General features: G+C 31.4%; 1 protein-coding gene and 1 long non-coding RNA gene across 2 annotated transcripts; both read right to left on the bottom strand.

Annotated features, from left to right (window-relative positions):
• Positions 1–1,730: 1,730 nt before the first annotated feature.
• Positions 1,731–3,392, bottom strand: LOC150025228 (uncharacterized). The gene is made up of 3 exons (XR_016515628.1): positions 2,676–3,392; positions 2,022–2,094; positions 1,731–1,939 (listed from the first exon to the last, which is right to left on the bottom strand). It is a non-coding gene; the product is annotated as an uncharacterized LOC150025228 (long non-coding RNA).
• A 7,218-nt stretch (positions 3,393–10,610) lies between these two features.
• Positions 10,611–16,321, bottom strand: LOC137820508 (nuclear transcription factor Y subunit C-1). Its single transcript, XM_068624632.2, has 2 exons — positions 15,427–16,321; positions 10,611–10,861 (listed from the first exon to the last, which is right to left on the bottom strand). The coding sequence occupies exons 1-2, from the start codon at positions 16,092–16,094 to the stop codon at positions 10,858–10,860; spliced, it is 672 nt and encodes a 223-aa protein (XP_068480733.2). The 5' UTR covers positions 16,095–16,321; the 3' UTR covers positions 10,611–10,857.
• Positions 16,322–17,982: the final 1,661 nt, after the last annotated feature.

Raw genomic sequence — 17,982 nt, 5'->3', positions numbered from 1 at the left:
TATATGTTTCTATCAAACCGTCTAGGCAAATTGTCTACTCTAAGAAAGATTAGGCAGTCTACTGCGATTATAATATACGATTATCTTAAATAACAGTCAAGACCCAAATAAACTCATTTAAATTAATTATATTTAAAATAGTGGATTTATAGATGATTACAATCCAAGACAACTATGATTAAAGACTTTAAGAGTGAGTAAAATTATGTTCATCAAACTTTCGTCATGTTTTCGGCCTAGTTGCAAATTAAGGATTCACTGAAATATGAACATTTCTCCGTTAGGTGGGTGGATTCACTTTGAGGGGGTTCATTTTCCCTATTGTGGATATCAAAGAGATATGTGGTCTCTAGGAGTTTCACATAATTTGACAAAAATTGGTCAATGACTATTTGGGAAAAACTTAGGAAGGAAGAAGTAATGGTTCTCTTTGGAATACTGGTAAACCATTATAACAAAGTTTCAAAAAAAGACTCTGAGAACATTTTACATCTGACATGATCCTCTAGAAATCATTATTTGGGCTCGAGAAACTCGAAGATGTTCCTTGGAGATCCGTAAACCCTACAAAATAAGTGATATTTCAAAACATGTTTTAAATTTGTATATCAAACCACTATATCTAAACATTAAAATCAATTTCACCATGTGTGACTTAATTTCTTTTTTAAAATACTTATTTAATCATTTAGAATTTAAAATTATTATTTTTTATTTCTTTTTAAATTAAGAATAATAATCACTGATTAAATATATAGTTGAGTCCATAAAAAATTTATCCATTCAAAATGAGTCGTCGTGTCGGGCAACATATTGCTTTAAGGATTAAACCCTATTCAATTATAATGGAATTTATATCTTTTCTGTTGAATTTATTACATAAAAATAAAATAATATTTTATTATCACTTGATTTCATTATATACTTACAACTCTTACTATTAATTAATTTAAACACTTTCATAATAGATACCAGCATAGTCGATCTAGAAACTTGCAAAGGGAACTGAATCTTTTTGTTTATTTTGTAATTACTTTAAATATTTAACTTTTAGAAAATAATAATATGTACAAAAGTATTTGCGGATTCTACATAAAAAAAATTAAAATTAATTTGTAGTTCAAAGGATAAAGAAGAAAGGATACGTTAAAATTTTTACATATTTTTCATCTACAAAAGTTAAAGTTTATAATATCTTATATTCTTTATTCAATTAATTGAGTTATACTTCTTAAAAAAACAGGGATTCAATTGAGTTGTACCTTGGTATGATAATAATATATTTGTTTTTCTATTTTAACGTGTTTTGTATCAAGATTTTAACATGAGGCCTTTGATTTTATTAAAAATTATTTAAATTTAATACTTTTTGGGTGCAATATGTGGGCCCTCCCTGTTTTTTTAAGGTACGCAAGTTAGGTTCTGTCCTCTAATAATGTTTAAAGTCAAGACAAAATCTTTATTAAAAAAAATGAAGATTCGTTTTTTTTTCCTATTAAATTCGAATTTTCACATAGACATTTTTTTCACGTGCTAACCCCAAATCATTCTGGAATGCAAAGGAATCTCATAAAATAAACGTTTGAAAGGATTATTATTTTATAAAAGAAAACCTCGACTTTTAAAAGGATATAAAGAGCATTTATTTCGTTTCTATGTGATCCTACCAATCTATAAGATTTATTTTTAATTAATAAAATTAAGAAAAAAAATACACATATCACCTCTATGTAACTTCAAAAATTTTCAAGAATTTAAATTGCTTTTAATTCAAATTCTTTTATTTTTGAAATGTTTTTATGAGGTAATTTAATTTTTTTTTTCATGGATAAAATATTTTAATTATTATTTTTGTTCTTGCCGGTTGACTCTCCCGCTGGTTGACTAGGTTGAACGTCTCCTCCTGGATCTACCTCTTTTGGAATCAGACACACCCTACCTATTGTTTACACTCTGATGATCAAGTCAGCTAGGGCTCACCAAAACTAACAGTTTAGAAACGCGTGCAATAAACATCGTACCTTTACCTGGAGACTCAATCTCCTTTTATCACCGCACATGCAACAACTCTCACTGGAGATAAGCAAATCTCAACTGAAAATAATCACATTAAACTTTTATCTCTAACAGAAAACTATCTGTCCCGGGCACCAATGATCTTCAAGTGCTAATTGCAGGCCCACTTTCTGTTACCAATGCACCTTCCTATCTTCTTAGGATTAATAACAATTATCCATGTGCAACAAACATGCAACAAAACAAATATTGACAGGTAATAATAACAAATATACACAATAATAACAAATATTATATTCACCTCCCTATATATATATCTATAAGCACGTGTACATAAAATTATTTTGGACCTTATTGGGTTTAGCTATCACAAAATATACTTATTTAAACTTTAATCCAAACATATATTTCTCATTTCAATAAATAAAACCTAATCGAAAACCAAATAAAAAACCTTTTCCAATATATCTTAAAGACAGGAACATTAACAATCATAGACACAATCAACAAAAAACTAACCTAAACGCAACTATTAGATTCACACTGCAAGCGTTTCTCCAAACACCACACTATCTGACCTAGATAAAAAATAAATATCAAAAGAAAAAAAAATGGCCATTGTACTCTACATTTTCCATGCCCAGATTGACGAAACTCACCTTTAAGGTTTCAGTTCTACTCCTGAAGGCTCTACCTCCTCACGAAAACAACCTTCGTATGCCTCCACCTTTAAGATTTTGGATTCGAACTCGCCCCCTTCGTAAATTAGGGTTTGTCAAAATTTCACTCTTAAAAGATGGAGCTTTTGGGAATTTACTTACCAGTAGGTCTTCCAAGCTCCACCAGCGACGTCTTCCAAGCTCCACCACCGACGACTTCCAAGCTTGACCAACAACGTCTTCCAAGCTCCACCAACGACGTCAGAAATTTGGGGCCACGATTAGGGGGGAGAGAGAGAGAGTTTAGGGTTCAGAGAGCACGATGAATTTGGGGCACCGGTGAGAGATGAAGTATTTCCGATGAAGTTTTTGATATTATTAACATGTGATTTTAATGCTTTTTTTTCTCAATTTCTATTTTTTTAATTAAATATATAATAACTTACTTACGGAAAAATCCATATGTAACTATATTTTTTTAATTAAATATATAATTCGTTACATACGGATAAAATTCGTATGTAATTTTTTTGCTTTATAGAATCCGTATGTAACATATTATATATGGATATAATCTTTATGTAAATATTTCAATATTTGTAATTAAATATGTAAAACCTTATATACAGATAAAATCCGTATGTAACTATTTTTTTAATTAAATATGTAATACATTATATATGGATAAAATCCGTATGTAATTTTTCCCGTTTTATGGCGCCAAAATTACATACGGGTTATGTCCGTATGTAATCAGTTTTGGTTTACATACAGAAAAATTCGTATGTAATGTGTATTTACATATTGAATTGAATTCGTATGTAACGTTTAATTTATATACGAATACAAATTCGTATGTAATAATCAGTATGTAAATCTAAGATTTCTTATAGTGATGTATGTATACATTGTTTAGAAAGTGTTTTATAAAAGAAAGAAAGTTGGAGTAGACTCTAAGATGTGTAAACAATTTTTTTTTCTTTTTTGGCTCATTTATCTCATTCATTTCTTCTTATTTTTCTTCTTTATACTATGGACATAAAAACTAGTCATTGTCTCAACATTTCTAGACATTTCTTCTTTTTTTTTCTTTTTCCTTAGTATGTCTCGATGAATAATGAGGTACATTAAATGCTTTATACCAAACATTTAGTGTTGATAATTTCAGGACTCTTTCTTTGACAACTAATGGTGCTTATCTCCCTATATTAGTGCATTTTATGCCTTTTTTTAGATGTTGTCACATCTTCATACAAAAGATAATAGATGCAATAGGGAGGAAAGTGCAACATTGGTCCTTTTCTTCACGACATGCCTTTTGATATGCTTTGACTTTAGGAGATTTTAAACATGGAAACTTGTTGTGAAATTTTTTATAGATCTTCTTCGGAGACATTCCTAACATAGTTAGCAAACATAGTGCATTAACTTATTCATTTGAAAAACAAAATATAATAAATGCACTACAACGTTAGATCAATGGCATTGCTTGTGCACACACATTGATGAATGTATAATCGAGGATAAAGGAGAATTGCTTGTTCATGACAATTTCCATCGAACAATTAAAAAAATGTAGAAAAGATCAAAAGATGCAACAACCACAAATGGTTGATAAGTCAAGGAAGATTCTACACCTATAATAAGAAATATAAAGATAAGAGTGAAAACTCTCAATTTTCACATATTTTTCTAGGCTAATTGCATTTCCTTGAGGTTTCTTTGGTTCTTATTTTCTGTTCTTAGTTTATATTTGTATTTTCTATATAAAATTATAATTTTTACAAAAACATAATAAATATTGCATTTTTCAACTTGTTTTTTGCTTGAATCATTTAAGAGTTGTTTATGATCTTTTGAAGGAACATTTTCAAACTGGTATTTGACATAAAGAGTTTTATTAAAGATACTTATACTACAAAGAATGGAAAAGGCCGAGTTGAAAGAGTGAAAATATTTAAAATATGTACTAGACGGTCAAAGGTCAATGATCAAAGTAACATTAGATGCTCAACAAAAATCAAAGAAAAGAAGCTAAAGATAGTCAATGTAGTTACTTTAATTAGTTGTAGATAAATTTTGTGGGTCCAATTCAAAGCCACCCATTTATAAAGCTTTGAAATTATATAAATAGATATTAGTTGAAGAAAAATACATAATGAGTATATTAGAAACACTTAAGCGCGACAGTAGTTGTAATTTAGTTTAGTTTTTTCTTAATAGTTTTGTCGTTTTTAGTTCTATAGAAGTTCTCAATTATCTTGAGATTCTTCTTCTCTCTACTCTTTATATTCTACACTTTATCTTTTGAAGTGAATTTAATTCTAGAATTGGGTAACAATGAATTAAAAGTCTTTGTTTAAATTTAATTATGTTTTATTTTACATTTTTTGCACTTTAATTTTCTGCCCTTTATCTTTATGTAGTTTACAAGGTTGATGATAAGGAATATGAAATTATTTCTAACATATTTTTTAAATATATTTTATATTTTAGTATACATTTTGTTCCAAAAGAGAACATTTTACATTTTTACAATTTATTTTTCTCGCACTTAACACTTATGCAATTTACTCTTAGACACTTTCATTTTTATTTTTTATTTTTTTTATCTTGGTAGAGTTTTTAGACAATTTAGAAGCGATTGTGAATTGAAGAATCTAATAGTTGTAATGAGTTCTACTTTTTTCCAATCTCTTTTTGTTTCTTTTAGTTTACATTGCAATTTACTTTGATATTTTTAATCTTCTATCAACATTTAAGTTTTCTACATTCTTAAGTGTTGCTAGACGATCTGTTAGAGGATCGTCTATAGAGTCTTCACTCTTTCTTACCTTTGTTGTGTTTTAAATTTTGATTACAATTCCAATATCTCCCTATTAATTTGTGAAAGAAATAATAACATACAATTTTTTTTCACATAACACGATTACTCCTCATATTAATCGAAGTTGATCCTATACCACATTAAGATAAACTTAATTTTATTTTGAGAGCCTAACACAACTAAATGTTACATAAAAAAAAGTTAAAAGTTCTACTTAAAACCTAATGGAAATTCTTATCACAAAACTCAAGTTTCATTTAAAATGTGTTTAAAATTAATTACGAAAAGTGAACATTAGTCTATTTATATCATAAATAAATAAGACGTAGACCATAAGGACTCACCAATAAGCCATAACTATTTGACAAATAATACCCACTGACTAAAGCCAATGAAAAATACTGATTCAGCACTTCTAGCCATTGGAGAAAAAATTCACGTTCTAATTCAATTTGCGTTTGCTCAATTCCTCAACGAAATCCAAATTCATGAAAGCAACGCCAAACATTACGTGTGCTCCAAGGATCATAATGGATGGTGGTATGGTGGATAATGTATTTTTTTTTTAATTTTAATTGGTGATGGTTATTTGTAGTGGTAAATATTGATGTTTAAGATAAATTTTGTAGTGTTGTTTATTTTTTTTTTAAATTTTTTGGAAACCATAAAATTAAAAAAAAAACAAGTTACAATAAAAATAGAGTATAAAATTAAAAATAAATTATCTTCACACCGAAAAATGTGAATATAATGAATCTTCTGGTTAACTATGAAATTAATAATCTCAAATAATGAAATTAATATCTCAAACACTTGAGTGAAAAAAAATGAAATTGTTGAAACTGAAATGAGATATGAGGTTTGCGATTAACTAAAGCTAAAGCTAATAAAGAAATGAAGTTATGTTTTATTTAAAATTATTTAAAACTTTTTAAAAAGGTTTTCGCAATTATTACAGAGATGCATGAATGTACAAAGTTGGTTGGACTTTTAATTAATTCATATTTAAGTTATTAAAATAAATTTTAGTAATATATTAAATAATGAAAATTTAAGTTATAAAAAGTATTATTCACATTTTAAATTTTAATGGGTTAAATAAGTCAATTTATATAATTTTTTTAAAATTATTTTCAAAATAACAAGTAATATTTTTTTTAACTTTTATATATTTAACTAAGCATAATAAATAAAAAATAATACTATAATCAAAAATTAAATATTACATGTGGAGATCAAACATCGGATAGAACTCACCTTACAAACCAATTTTGTGAAAATGAATTTGGCTTAAACTCACTTCTTAATAATATATATATATATATATATATATATATATATATTAAAGACCATGAATGTTTTAATTATTTATTTAAACACAATAAGTTGAGAGCTTGAAAGACATGAAACAACTGTATCATATCAAATCACAAATGCATATGCTTCTTGCCAAGTTCCACTTCATCTGGTAAATTAATTAAAGATCATTGAAACCATAAACATACTAAGACTTTAAACTGACACTCAATTATTCTATACTATTTGGCCCAATACATGGCTAACAAAATCATATTCTTCTCTATGCAAAAGTACAAACTAAAGTCTGACGCTTGATAATAACAACTTGGGTCTGCTGAAGTCAAATGAGTCACATGCTTCTTATGTTCTCCTTGCCATGACTCTAGTAGTTGCTTCTTATGTTCTCCTTGCCATGACTCTAGTAGTTGCTCTCACGACTAGTGGTTTTCTATCATCTAAACCCTAAACCTCTTCAAATATCTTCTTGGACCCACTAAATACCCAATAAGACCTAGATAGACCCAACTATTTGTCAGCTCCTCTTCAAGGTTTTGGATCTTCGACCTCTTTATTCTATGGATGTTCTGGCTGGATGATTTTAGATCATAATGAATGTTTTCAAACACATTCATATTCCAAGTCTTCAGGTGATTTTTCATCCTTTGCAATTTTTTTTTGTGAAGGATGAACATGGGCAAGCCATAACTATTCAGACCAAAAATTTTCACCAAACTTTGAAGCTTAGGATGTGGTAGCCACATCTTGAAAAAACTGATGGAGTAAAACCTCTAATGTATCTACAATTCTTCCAAGTATCCAAATAATCCAGATTACATATAGCTCTGTCCAATCTTCTATCCACTCTCTGATTTTCAAACTTGCCATTGGACCTGGTAAAAAAGGAACATCTAAAGTGTTGATAAGTTTACACTGACTAAATTAAGAAATTTCCATACAAATCCAAAGAAACGGGAATGTGTTGTATACAACTAGTGAGAGTACGTGTTGTATACAACTAGTGAGAGTACTGATATTTAAATCCAACCTACCAAACATCAAAGCATAGGTATACCAGAAGAAGAATGAGATGAGACCTAAACGAGTTTAAAATTGATTTTAGCACAAAAAAAAGTTCTTGAAAAATAGTAAAAGAAGTCATAATCCAGGAAAACAATATGAAATTTATTTTAATTCAAAAGATTACTAAACATGTTAAGCTACCTATCATTAGCAATACCACATATATTCCAAAAGAAAACCTTATCTACATCATATACTCCTTGATGGACCTGCTCTAGAGGATTTTTTGGCAGTCATAGAAGGGTTCTTAAGAGGGCTACCAAGCTCTCTAGAGGTCTGAACCGATTCCTCTTCACATTTCTTAGCTTCCAAAGGAGTTTCTTCATCCTCTTGCACCATATCAGCCCAGTTCTTTGAGACCAAACTTTGAGACCAAACCTTGTTTAGTATCAAATCTGCTTTGAGATTCTTTCTCAACAGGAGAATCATCCAGGTTAGCCGCAGGACCTAGAGAAACCTACAAAGGGTCCTGCACAACATCTACATTATGTGAACTATCCCTATTCAAAATATGCTAAATCAGGTTGCTCATATTCTATTTTCATTGTCATTAACAATATCATTATAAAGAGCAAGCTATTATCAAGAGGTAAAACTGGAGAGGGTAACCTAGTTCCAATAGAGGAGTGTTCAGAGGAATTGGCATCCTCTTAATTATTCAAATCCCTTCCAAGCTATCAGTATCTTTAGTTGCCTATAGGGTATCAGATCTCCTATCTGTAGGCTGTTCTTGTAAGTCTTTTCCGTCATTGGATCTAGCAGAATCCCTTTTGACCACATAATGTTGTTTAATCTGTTGCTGTTGCTGATTACCCTGAACAGCTCCTAATGCATAATTGCATTTCCTGCAATTGGAAGATTATGTTCAATAATTTTGCAAAAAGTACAGAAGGCATATATTCCACTTCTGCAACAAAAGTGAGTCAAGGTCTTTCCACAAGCAATTAAGTCAACCAAGATTCTTATAAGAGAATCCTCTTGATTTCTTCATGGTGCAGTGATAAGAGACAAAGAAATCACGATGTCACAAGTAACACAGAAAATAGTCCGAGGCTGCCAATACTCTAAAGGTAACCCTTCAATCCCAACCCACACTAGACCTTGATTAGCTTCATAGTAGTGGGGACAAAATCCTTAGACCACACAAAGGAGAATTCCAGGTTGAAGATTTCATGTTCCCCGGTTTCCGTTGAATATTCTTCAAAGATGAAAATACGAACTCATAGAAGCGTTTCCTCATAGGAATAACTTTCCAATCTGCTAAAGAACTCCTTTCTTGCAAAGCTCAAAATATATTGAGGCTTATCACCTTTACTCAAGATAACCTGACATGAAGGTGGTTTTTGTAGTTCTTATCCAGCAAAATACATTTCCTCAAGAATCTGAACAAAGGACATATCCCCTTTATGCAAGGCACTGGTAATTGGGATAAATGAATGTTGCTTGTGTTATTCAAGACTTGCACAAAAGTCTTTTTTTCTTGACTCCATGCATTTTGGTGCAAAGAAGATGAGACCACCTCATGATCTTGAAGACATGCCACGGGATATGAAATTAAAACAAATTTGTAACATGTGAAATTAAAAAAATAATAATAAGATATGTATCTACAATAATTTAAATAATATAGATAGTTTAAATAATTTGAAATCATTCAATCTAGTTCCTTGCACTTGAGAGTTTGATTTTCCTAATCAATTATGAAATTTTATTAACTATTTTTACAAGTTAGTCTAGTTCAGAATAGTTCAGGTAATATATTTATAGACCATTTATCATTGTAGATGGAAAGAATGATAATGCATCACAATACATTGAATCTATTTTTTTTATAAAAAAAAAATACAGAATCTCAAAATAAACTTATTGTTTAGATTTGACACAAGTGCGTCTAGAACATATGAAAAGAAAAAAATGTCATTGTTTAAATAAATAACTTGTTTTTAATCTTTTTAAAAGCATTTTGTGTCTGACTTTTTGTAGTTAATATTTTAATAACTGGAAGATAAATTTGCAAGTATACAAATATAGTATAAACAGGTTAAATAAAAAATATATTTATACGAGTTTATATGCTGCTTTAATTAATTTTATTTATAATTTTTTAAATTGGAAAGAAGCAGGTCTAGGTGGTGGAAAATCTAGGTGGTGGAAAATGAGTCTAATAATAGAAAAGATTAAAACAATGGGGTATGTGCTGAAGGGAACAGAATAGTGTGAAAATCAATTCCTTTTTTTGGTCTTTTTACAATAATGTGCAACACTATCCAAATTATATTATATTAATGTTTGGACTTATAGTATCAAGAAATAGAGTCTTACATTTTTTTGTCTCACTTTAAAATTTTATTGAAAATACAATGGTTTAAATGTCAATATAAAATTTGTTTATTGTTTACCTCACTTTTTCTCCCCTCCTCCCCAAATGATTCATACAAGTTACCCTTAAAATTTTAATAATAATAATAATAAACACCAATATTTTTATTCAACATTGGAAATCAATCTAAACATTATAAAATTTGAAAATGTTTCAATAAATAATCAGTGTTGTTCATTTGTTTCTTTATAAAAAAAAATCATATGGGATTAATTAGTGTAATGGGACAGAAATTCTGTCTAAAGATGAAAACAAAAACAAAAAATATTTACCTAATCATATAGATAGAAAAGATAACGCTACAGATATCAAATAATATGATCAGAAGCACATTGGTTTCACGGGATACTTTTGAGGAAATAAAAAGTATTAGCATGATCAAGCATGTTTCCCACAGAAGGATCAATTTTTAGTTTTAATTTTTTTTGTACATAAGTCGTTAAATCATGCTGTTGTTCATCGAGTTAACAGGTCCATAATGTCATCCCATAAAAATTTAGTTAACAAAACCGCTCTAAATTTCAAACAATCAAAATTCCAAGCAAGTTCTGCGTCTTCATAACTCCTGATACTCCGTAGGCATTGTTGCTAGTGACTCAGCTGCGGAGAACAAAACACACCCATCAGAACCATTTTCATTTTCCATGGATTAGTATACACTATAAACAAACAAACAAAAAACTACATATGCAAATAAAACATACTTCCAAGGTAAATCAAATAATTATATACTTCCACTTATTATAATTATAAATTAACATTTATATTGGCAATTAACTCTATAGCGTAGTAGAGGTGTACAACTTTTGTTTCCAATTCTCAGTCTCATGCCAAAGGGTCATAGTTTAGGAAAATTGCATTCAAATTTACACATTATATGCCAATGACAGAAATTTGGCGATTTAGAGGTGAATTATCTATTTCGTACTTAATACATAACAGAAATTATGACATTGCCTGGTTCACGGAGCAACACACTTGCCTAATGAGAAAAAACATAACCGTTGCCATAAAATGATAAGAACCTTGGAGTACCATACCACAAAAGCTAGATTTCATAGTGTCATCACTTTGCAATTAGATCATAACATTCCTCCATGTTCTGCATCCCTACTACCTCCTAGGATGGCTGTGCACTACAACAGACTAATATTAGACAAAACCAGCAAGTAAAAATTCTCATAGTATTTGATAAGAATCTTGAAAGTACTCCAAAAACTAGTGATTGTAGTTTGAGAGTTCAAGGTCTTACAAATCCCACACTTAAATCTTGTATTTCTAACATGAGACTCAAATCCCCATATCTTGCAATTGAATCCCCAAACATTGGACTCAAATCCTCATTCCTTGCAATTGAATCCTAAGAGGATCTCCAATAGTAAAACTCATTTTGGCTTCTTAAAACACTTTTTATGATCCCTCAATGCCATATAAGATTTAAGAACTTCATCTATTTTTCACTCCAGTATAAGAACCTAACTTGGATTCTTAATCCACGATGTGGGTTCCACTTTTGTCCTTAATGTGATTAAGAATCAGTTTTTATGGGTTCTTGTAGAATAACAAGTTTTCCACTTGGTATCTCACTCAAAAACACATCTAAAAACCATCATAGAAGATGAGCTAACATTTTACTGCAATCTCACAAAAGGCATAACTTGGTGTTAGATCAGATGAATAAAGACACATTAACAATGCAACTTGATTTAAGTTGAAGCCATATTTACAAATTTGTGCAAGTAGATATGCTAATAGATATGATTGATATATAGCTCAAAAACAAATCAATCAATCAATCAACCTCTAAAAGAGTTATCAAGTTATCAATGTGCTACATCCTTTCTGACTTCTGTTCATAAAGTCTGAAAACTTCCTTCTCCTCCTATTCCTCCCCCAAAAGGAAGATAAATAAAAAAACAGAAACCGTAACATTAAAATTGCAGAGAACAAATAACAATTTTCTGGTAAGTGTACCCTATCGGTTTTAGGCTGAGCCATATGTTAGTTATGTTATTCATATTTGATCTTTTAAGCTTTGTTCATTCGTTTGGCTCAAGATATGAGGGTTGTGTACCCTCCCAAATGTAGACACACATCTTTGATACAAGATCCTAAACTGGCTTATCACCATATGTCGGACCTGTTCTGAAATACTTATTGGGTCCAAGAGAGAGTATGTTAGTCATTATCTAAAACATTTGATAGTCAATAATATAAGATTGACAATAACAAGAGGGTGCCCAGAATTCAAATAATTGTGAACCAACTCAAATTTAAAAACCCTCTGATTGGAAAAAACCCGGACAGAACACACTTTTGAATGGACTGATCATAGGAAACCTTCAGGTCATTCTCTAGGGATTTGATAACTTTCAACTAACTGTTGAGGCAATATGTACCACTATATAATCCACCCATACCAAGATGCAACAAAAATAACATCCTAACAAACTGTAAATAAACTAGAAAAAAATTCCAAAGTAAAGCATATCAAATGGAAAGATAGATTATGCTACTAAAATCAGCTTCAATAAAGTAACACCATTACCATAAAATATGACAATAGAACAAAGTGCATGTATTTAACATATCAATTTTTCTCATATTATATTACAGAATACCTGTTATAGCAAATAATATTTATATTATCTATATTTAAAGGCCAAGAGACACATTATTTCATTGTCCCCTCAGATGGGACAGTGGGGGTGAAAAATATGCAATAACTATCTTTATTAGTAAAAAATAGTTATCAAGCTTGGACCAAGTATCAACTTGATTAAGGCATTAGGCCAACAGAACACTATTCTGAAAAGTTAGTAATCAAGTGTATATTTAAATTATACATATTAAAGAATACATGACTGAAAAATATGAAGATTGTTCTCTAATAAACTGTGAGCAAATCTCATGCTGATTAAATAGTCAATGAATTCAGAAAATATCTTAAATTGATAATCATATGGAGGTTATGCACAACATTGCCCGCCCGCTATGAAAATGAACTAGTTTGAACCCACTTAAAATATAGGTGACCTCCACCAGCTACCTCAAATATTATGGTCTTAGCAAGTGTTAAAACACTCAAACACGTCAATAACCTGACATTATCCATACTTACTTTGGCACTAAAAAAAGGGTTTGGTGGCATCTCAGCTCTCAACTACCAAATATGACCGACAAAAACAAAGTTGCATTTAACTGTTCCGAGATCAGAAAAACACTGGCTTTGCATATTCCAAATACCAAGTTGCAAATATTTCAAAAGTCTAAAAGTATGAGGAAATAAAAAGAACCTTAGCCGTGTTTAACCCTGTCAAGAATCTAAAGCTTGTTTAACCCTGTCAAGAATCTCTAAAGTTAATTTAATCATACTTTTTGCTCCCTAGAAAGACAGCCCATTAGCTAGTAATAATAAGGGACACCTGTCTCATAGTTAATGGTTGTTCCATAATGGAGTTCAACCGGTAACAACAACATGGATTGTTCACTAAATACACCATAATTACAAGTCTTATGGATTTCTTCAGATTCTTATTCCTATGGCGAAATGTAATATTAAAATATGACAATAACAAGTTTGAAGATATATGTTTTTGGTGATAGGCACAGATCACAGCTTTGAATTTTTACCCAATGAGTGTGATTGTGGGATTGTCACGGTGAGACATGGAGAAGTCTTTTGTGTGACACTCATAAAACATGGTAATGTCCAACATTGAAGTGACACACGACCACTTATTAGAACTCAAATGAACACCTATATTATATATAAGGCTTCGAAACATATAATATCTTATGCTCGGAAACATATAATATCTTATGTTCCAATAAAAGTTATTCTTTAGCTTTTTTCTAACAGTTATTACATTGTTTCAATTAAATTTTAAATTAGAGGGACACTGTTTCTAAATATTTTTCTATTTGTAATTTAATTTAATTTTTTTTAAATCTCTCTATTAATTAGCTTTTTTTCAAGAATATAATTGACCAACTATTTGTTTATATCTTTAGTTCCTTATATTTTGGGATTTTATTTGACTAGATTAGTTTTAAGTTTCCTGTTGGTATCTCTTCCGTCGCGTCGGAGGTATTTATTATTTACATCACCACAGATTATGTTGGTATCTCTTCCTATACCTCGGAGGTATTTATTATTTACATCACCACAGATTATGTTGGTATCTCTTCCTATACCTCGGAGGTATCTATTATTTACATCACTACAAATTATGTTGGTATCTTTTCCTATACCTCGGAGGTACGGAGCTACATCACTACAAATTATGCCTAAGATCTTGAGACTGATGCAGGTTAGAGTATTATAAAATAAATGTAAATAGTTCGGCTATCTTGAAAAAAATCAACTCTCTTTCTAAAAAATTCTGAATTAGTTCGGCTATCTTGAAAAAAGATCAACTCTCTTTCTAAAAAATTCTGAATTAGTTCGGCTATCTGAAAAAAAAAATCAATTCTTTCTAAAAAATTCTGAATTAGTTCGGCTATCTTAAAAAAAATCAACTCTTTCTAAAAAATTCTGAATTAGTTCGGCTATCTGAAAAAAAAAAATCAACTCTTTCTAAAAGATTCTGAATTAGTTCGGCTATCTTAAAAAAAATCAACTCTTTCTAAAAGATTCTGAATTAGTTCGGCTATCTTAAAAAAAATCAACTCTTTCTAAAAAATTCTGAATTAGTTCGTCTATCTTAATAAAAATCGTCTCTTTCTAAAAAATTCTGAATTCTGCTATGAATTCTGATACTTTATACATAACTACTCCGGAACAGAGTTGATTGGTTCGGAGATCTTAATTAGCACAAGATTGATTCACAAGTATTTTGGAAGAGGAACTCATCATGCATGTACAGATTTACCAATGTAGTGCTTTACACTCTTCAACCCGTACTTCCATAAGATGAAAAAAATATAATCTGTGTTCCACTGTTGAAGTATTAAATTTTATCTAATACAACACTTTACCTAGTTTGATTAAAGAGAGGAAGAAGAATTTTATCCTACCTACTTTTGTTCTATTGAACATCTAAAGATTTAGGTTTAGTTGTATATATTATTCATTCCTCAACTTATTTATTCTCTGTCTGCATTTCATCTCTCATTGTTTCTTCAAGATCAAACAGGACATAAGTGAGAAGTGAGTTATGTACCTCTGGCCATCAATGCTCCCCTGGGCACCGGCTCCGCCAGCGCCACCGTAGGAGGCGTCGTCGGCAGCGGACTGCCAGACTGACTGCCAGGCCTGGGACGGGGGCTGGACGTAGACTCCAGTGGCGGGATCAACAGCGGGACGGCCAATCATCATGCCGGCAGGCTGGCCAATGGGAGGGTAGTAGTAGGGCACACCACTAGCAGTGGCCCCGACGAGCGCAGCATCGTCCTTGATCTCGTCGCGAGGGACGATGTCAACAAGGAAGTCGAAAATGTCGGTGCGGGTGATGGCGGCGGCGATGTCGTTCTTCTGGAGGGTGCGGCGCTTGTTCTCCTCGGCGTGGAGCCAGGAGCGGATGGTGAGCTCAAGGATGAAGAGCTCGCAGGCCTTGGCGAAGAGGATTGGGGCCTCAGCGGAGATCATGCGGACGTCCTCGTCGGCCTTCATGATCTTCTTGATGCGAGCGAGGGGTAGCTGGTGGTTCTTGAAGTCGTTGACGTGCTCGATCTCTTGGCGTTGGTAGGACCAGAACATCTGAAGCTGCTGCTGCTGCTGGTGGAGGAGGTGCTGGAAGGGGGGCGCTCCTGCAGCTGCACCTGCACTTCCGGCGGCCGCACCGGCGTGGGGTCCCGATTGGCCTTGGCCTCCTTGCTGGGTGTTCTCCATTCCCCCAATTCTGATAATTGCGGTGCTTCTGAGTTTTGTGTTGAGTGTGGTGTGTGAGTGATTCAGAAAATGGGAAATAAAATAGAAGAGTGCGTGATGTGGTGTGGTGGGATAAGGTAAACAAAGAAAGGACCAGACCTACCCTAGGCCAACCAAGGCCTTCAACAATTCAACGGAACAACAACAACCGTAACTGCGTTATGTTGTAATTGTAAATGCCTTTTCCCTTTTCCCTTTTCTCATTTCATTCTCTATTCACCCTTTTTTTCTTTTTTTATTTCAAATTATTTATTAATAATATCATTATCTTTTCTTCCATTTCCTACACTTTTCAACTCCGTCAAACACGTACCTCAAAGAGCCAATACAATTTTAACAAATATATGACTTTTACTTTTACACCACAATAATTTTAATACTGAATAATAAATTCCAAAAATGATAAAAATAACTTTATATTTTTTCGATATTAAAAATAGTATCTGTCCATGTTCATGTAAAAGATATGACAATGCTTGTTAAAGAGAACTTTGTGAATAAGACTTCTAAATGAAGTAACGTTGAAAACTTATATATCTAAAGAATAGTAGCATCATCAACAACACCTTACTCAAACTAAATTAGCTTTTTTTCTTCAAAGAGAGTTGACTGATTGAAAGATTATTTATATATAAAGACAAAAGTAAATATCAAATTTATATAATTGGTTTAGATAAAATTTAAGTTCAAATTTTCCTACGTGGTTCAAAATTGTCTGATGATATATCGATTCAAGGGTATCAGTGTCTATTGAAGAATTATTATTTTGGATTGTCTAACCCTTCTATTTAATTTCCTTTAATTGTTGATGTCTCGTGTTATTTTGAAATTGAACTAATGTACATGTATTTGATTTGTATGAGAAAGTGTCTTGAAATCAAATTTGTATGAGAAACCGTAAGATAAATCATTTTTGTCTTCTATTTACGAACTTAAACTTGACAGTTTTAGTGGGAGGATTTAGAGAGAAACTTCGAGTTGTAAATCTAATAAATTGTCATAGTAAACTTTATTATGGACATAGACAAGTTATAGTTGAACCACGTGAATTGTTTGTGTGTGGTTTTTTGTACTCTATTTTATCCTCATTCTTAGTTTATGCATTTTCCTATTACGTTAATTAATTAAACGATCCAGTAAATTGTGTTTGTGCCCTACGCGGTGAACATGGAACAAAGAAACTCAATCAAAATTACTTATGCAAAGTATGAGGTTAAGAAATTCACTAGCTTAAATGATTTCGGGGTATGGCGGTTGAAGATGCGTGCTCTTCTGGTTCAATAGGGCCTTCTTGAGGTTTTGGAAGGAGATTTCAAGTCTGACAAATCCATGACTGAAAAGGACAGGATTGTATCTTTAGAAATAGTTCTTACTGCAAGTTTTGGAGAAGACTACAACGGCGTTATGGACAAGCTTGAAAGCTTGTATATGACCAAGTCTCTGATTAACCGTTTATACCTAAAGTAGACGCTATATTCATTTTAGATGTGTAGTGATAAGGTTGTTAGTGAGCAACTAGATAAATTTAATAAATTGATACTTGATCTTGAGAACATTGATGTTCAAATTGATGATGAAGATCAAGCATTATTGTTACTGTGTGCTTTTCCAAAGACGCATAATATTAAAAAAATATTAGTATAATGTAATTTAAAATTTATCTTTTTATTATTTTTGTGTGATAAAAGATTATTATTAACTTTTTTAATGTTAGGCTTATGTTTTTAATTCTTCATTAATTTTAGGGGTGGTAATGCAAGCTGGCCTACCCCGTGTTTCGCCCGTAAAATGCAGGTTGGGTTGACCCACCCCACGCTAGGAGTGCGGGCTCATTTCACTAGCCGTCCCG

The sequence above is a fragment of the Phaseolus vulgaris genome, chromosome 9 (assembly GCF_051622355.1).
Source record: "Phaseolus vulgaris cultivar YP4 chromosome 9, ASM5162235v1, whole genome shotgun sequence".
Taxonomy (NCBI): Eukaryota; Viridiplantae; Streptophyta; class Magnoliopsida; order Fabales; family Fabaceae; genus Phaseolus; species Phaseolus vulgaris.
Note: the sequence above shows the minus strand (reverse complement) of the source record. Positions and strands in the feature narration are given on the sequence as shown.

Bases quoted from the DNA above. Each gene is read 5' to 3' on its own strand.
- LOC137820508 (XM_068624632.2), bottom strand. From the start codon at position 16,094: ATGGAGAACACCCAGCAAGGAGGCCAAGGCCAATCGGGACCCCACGCC.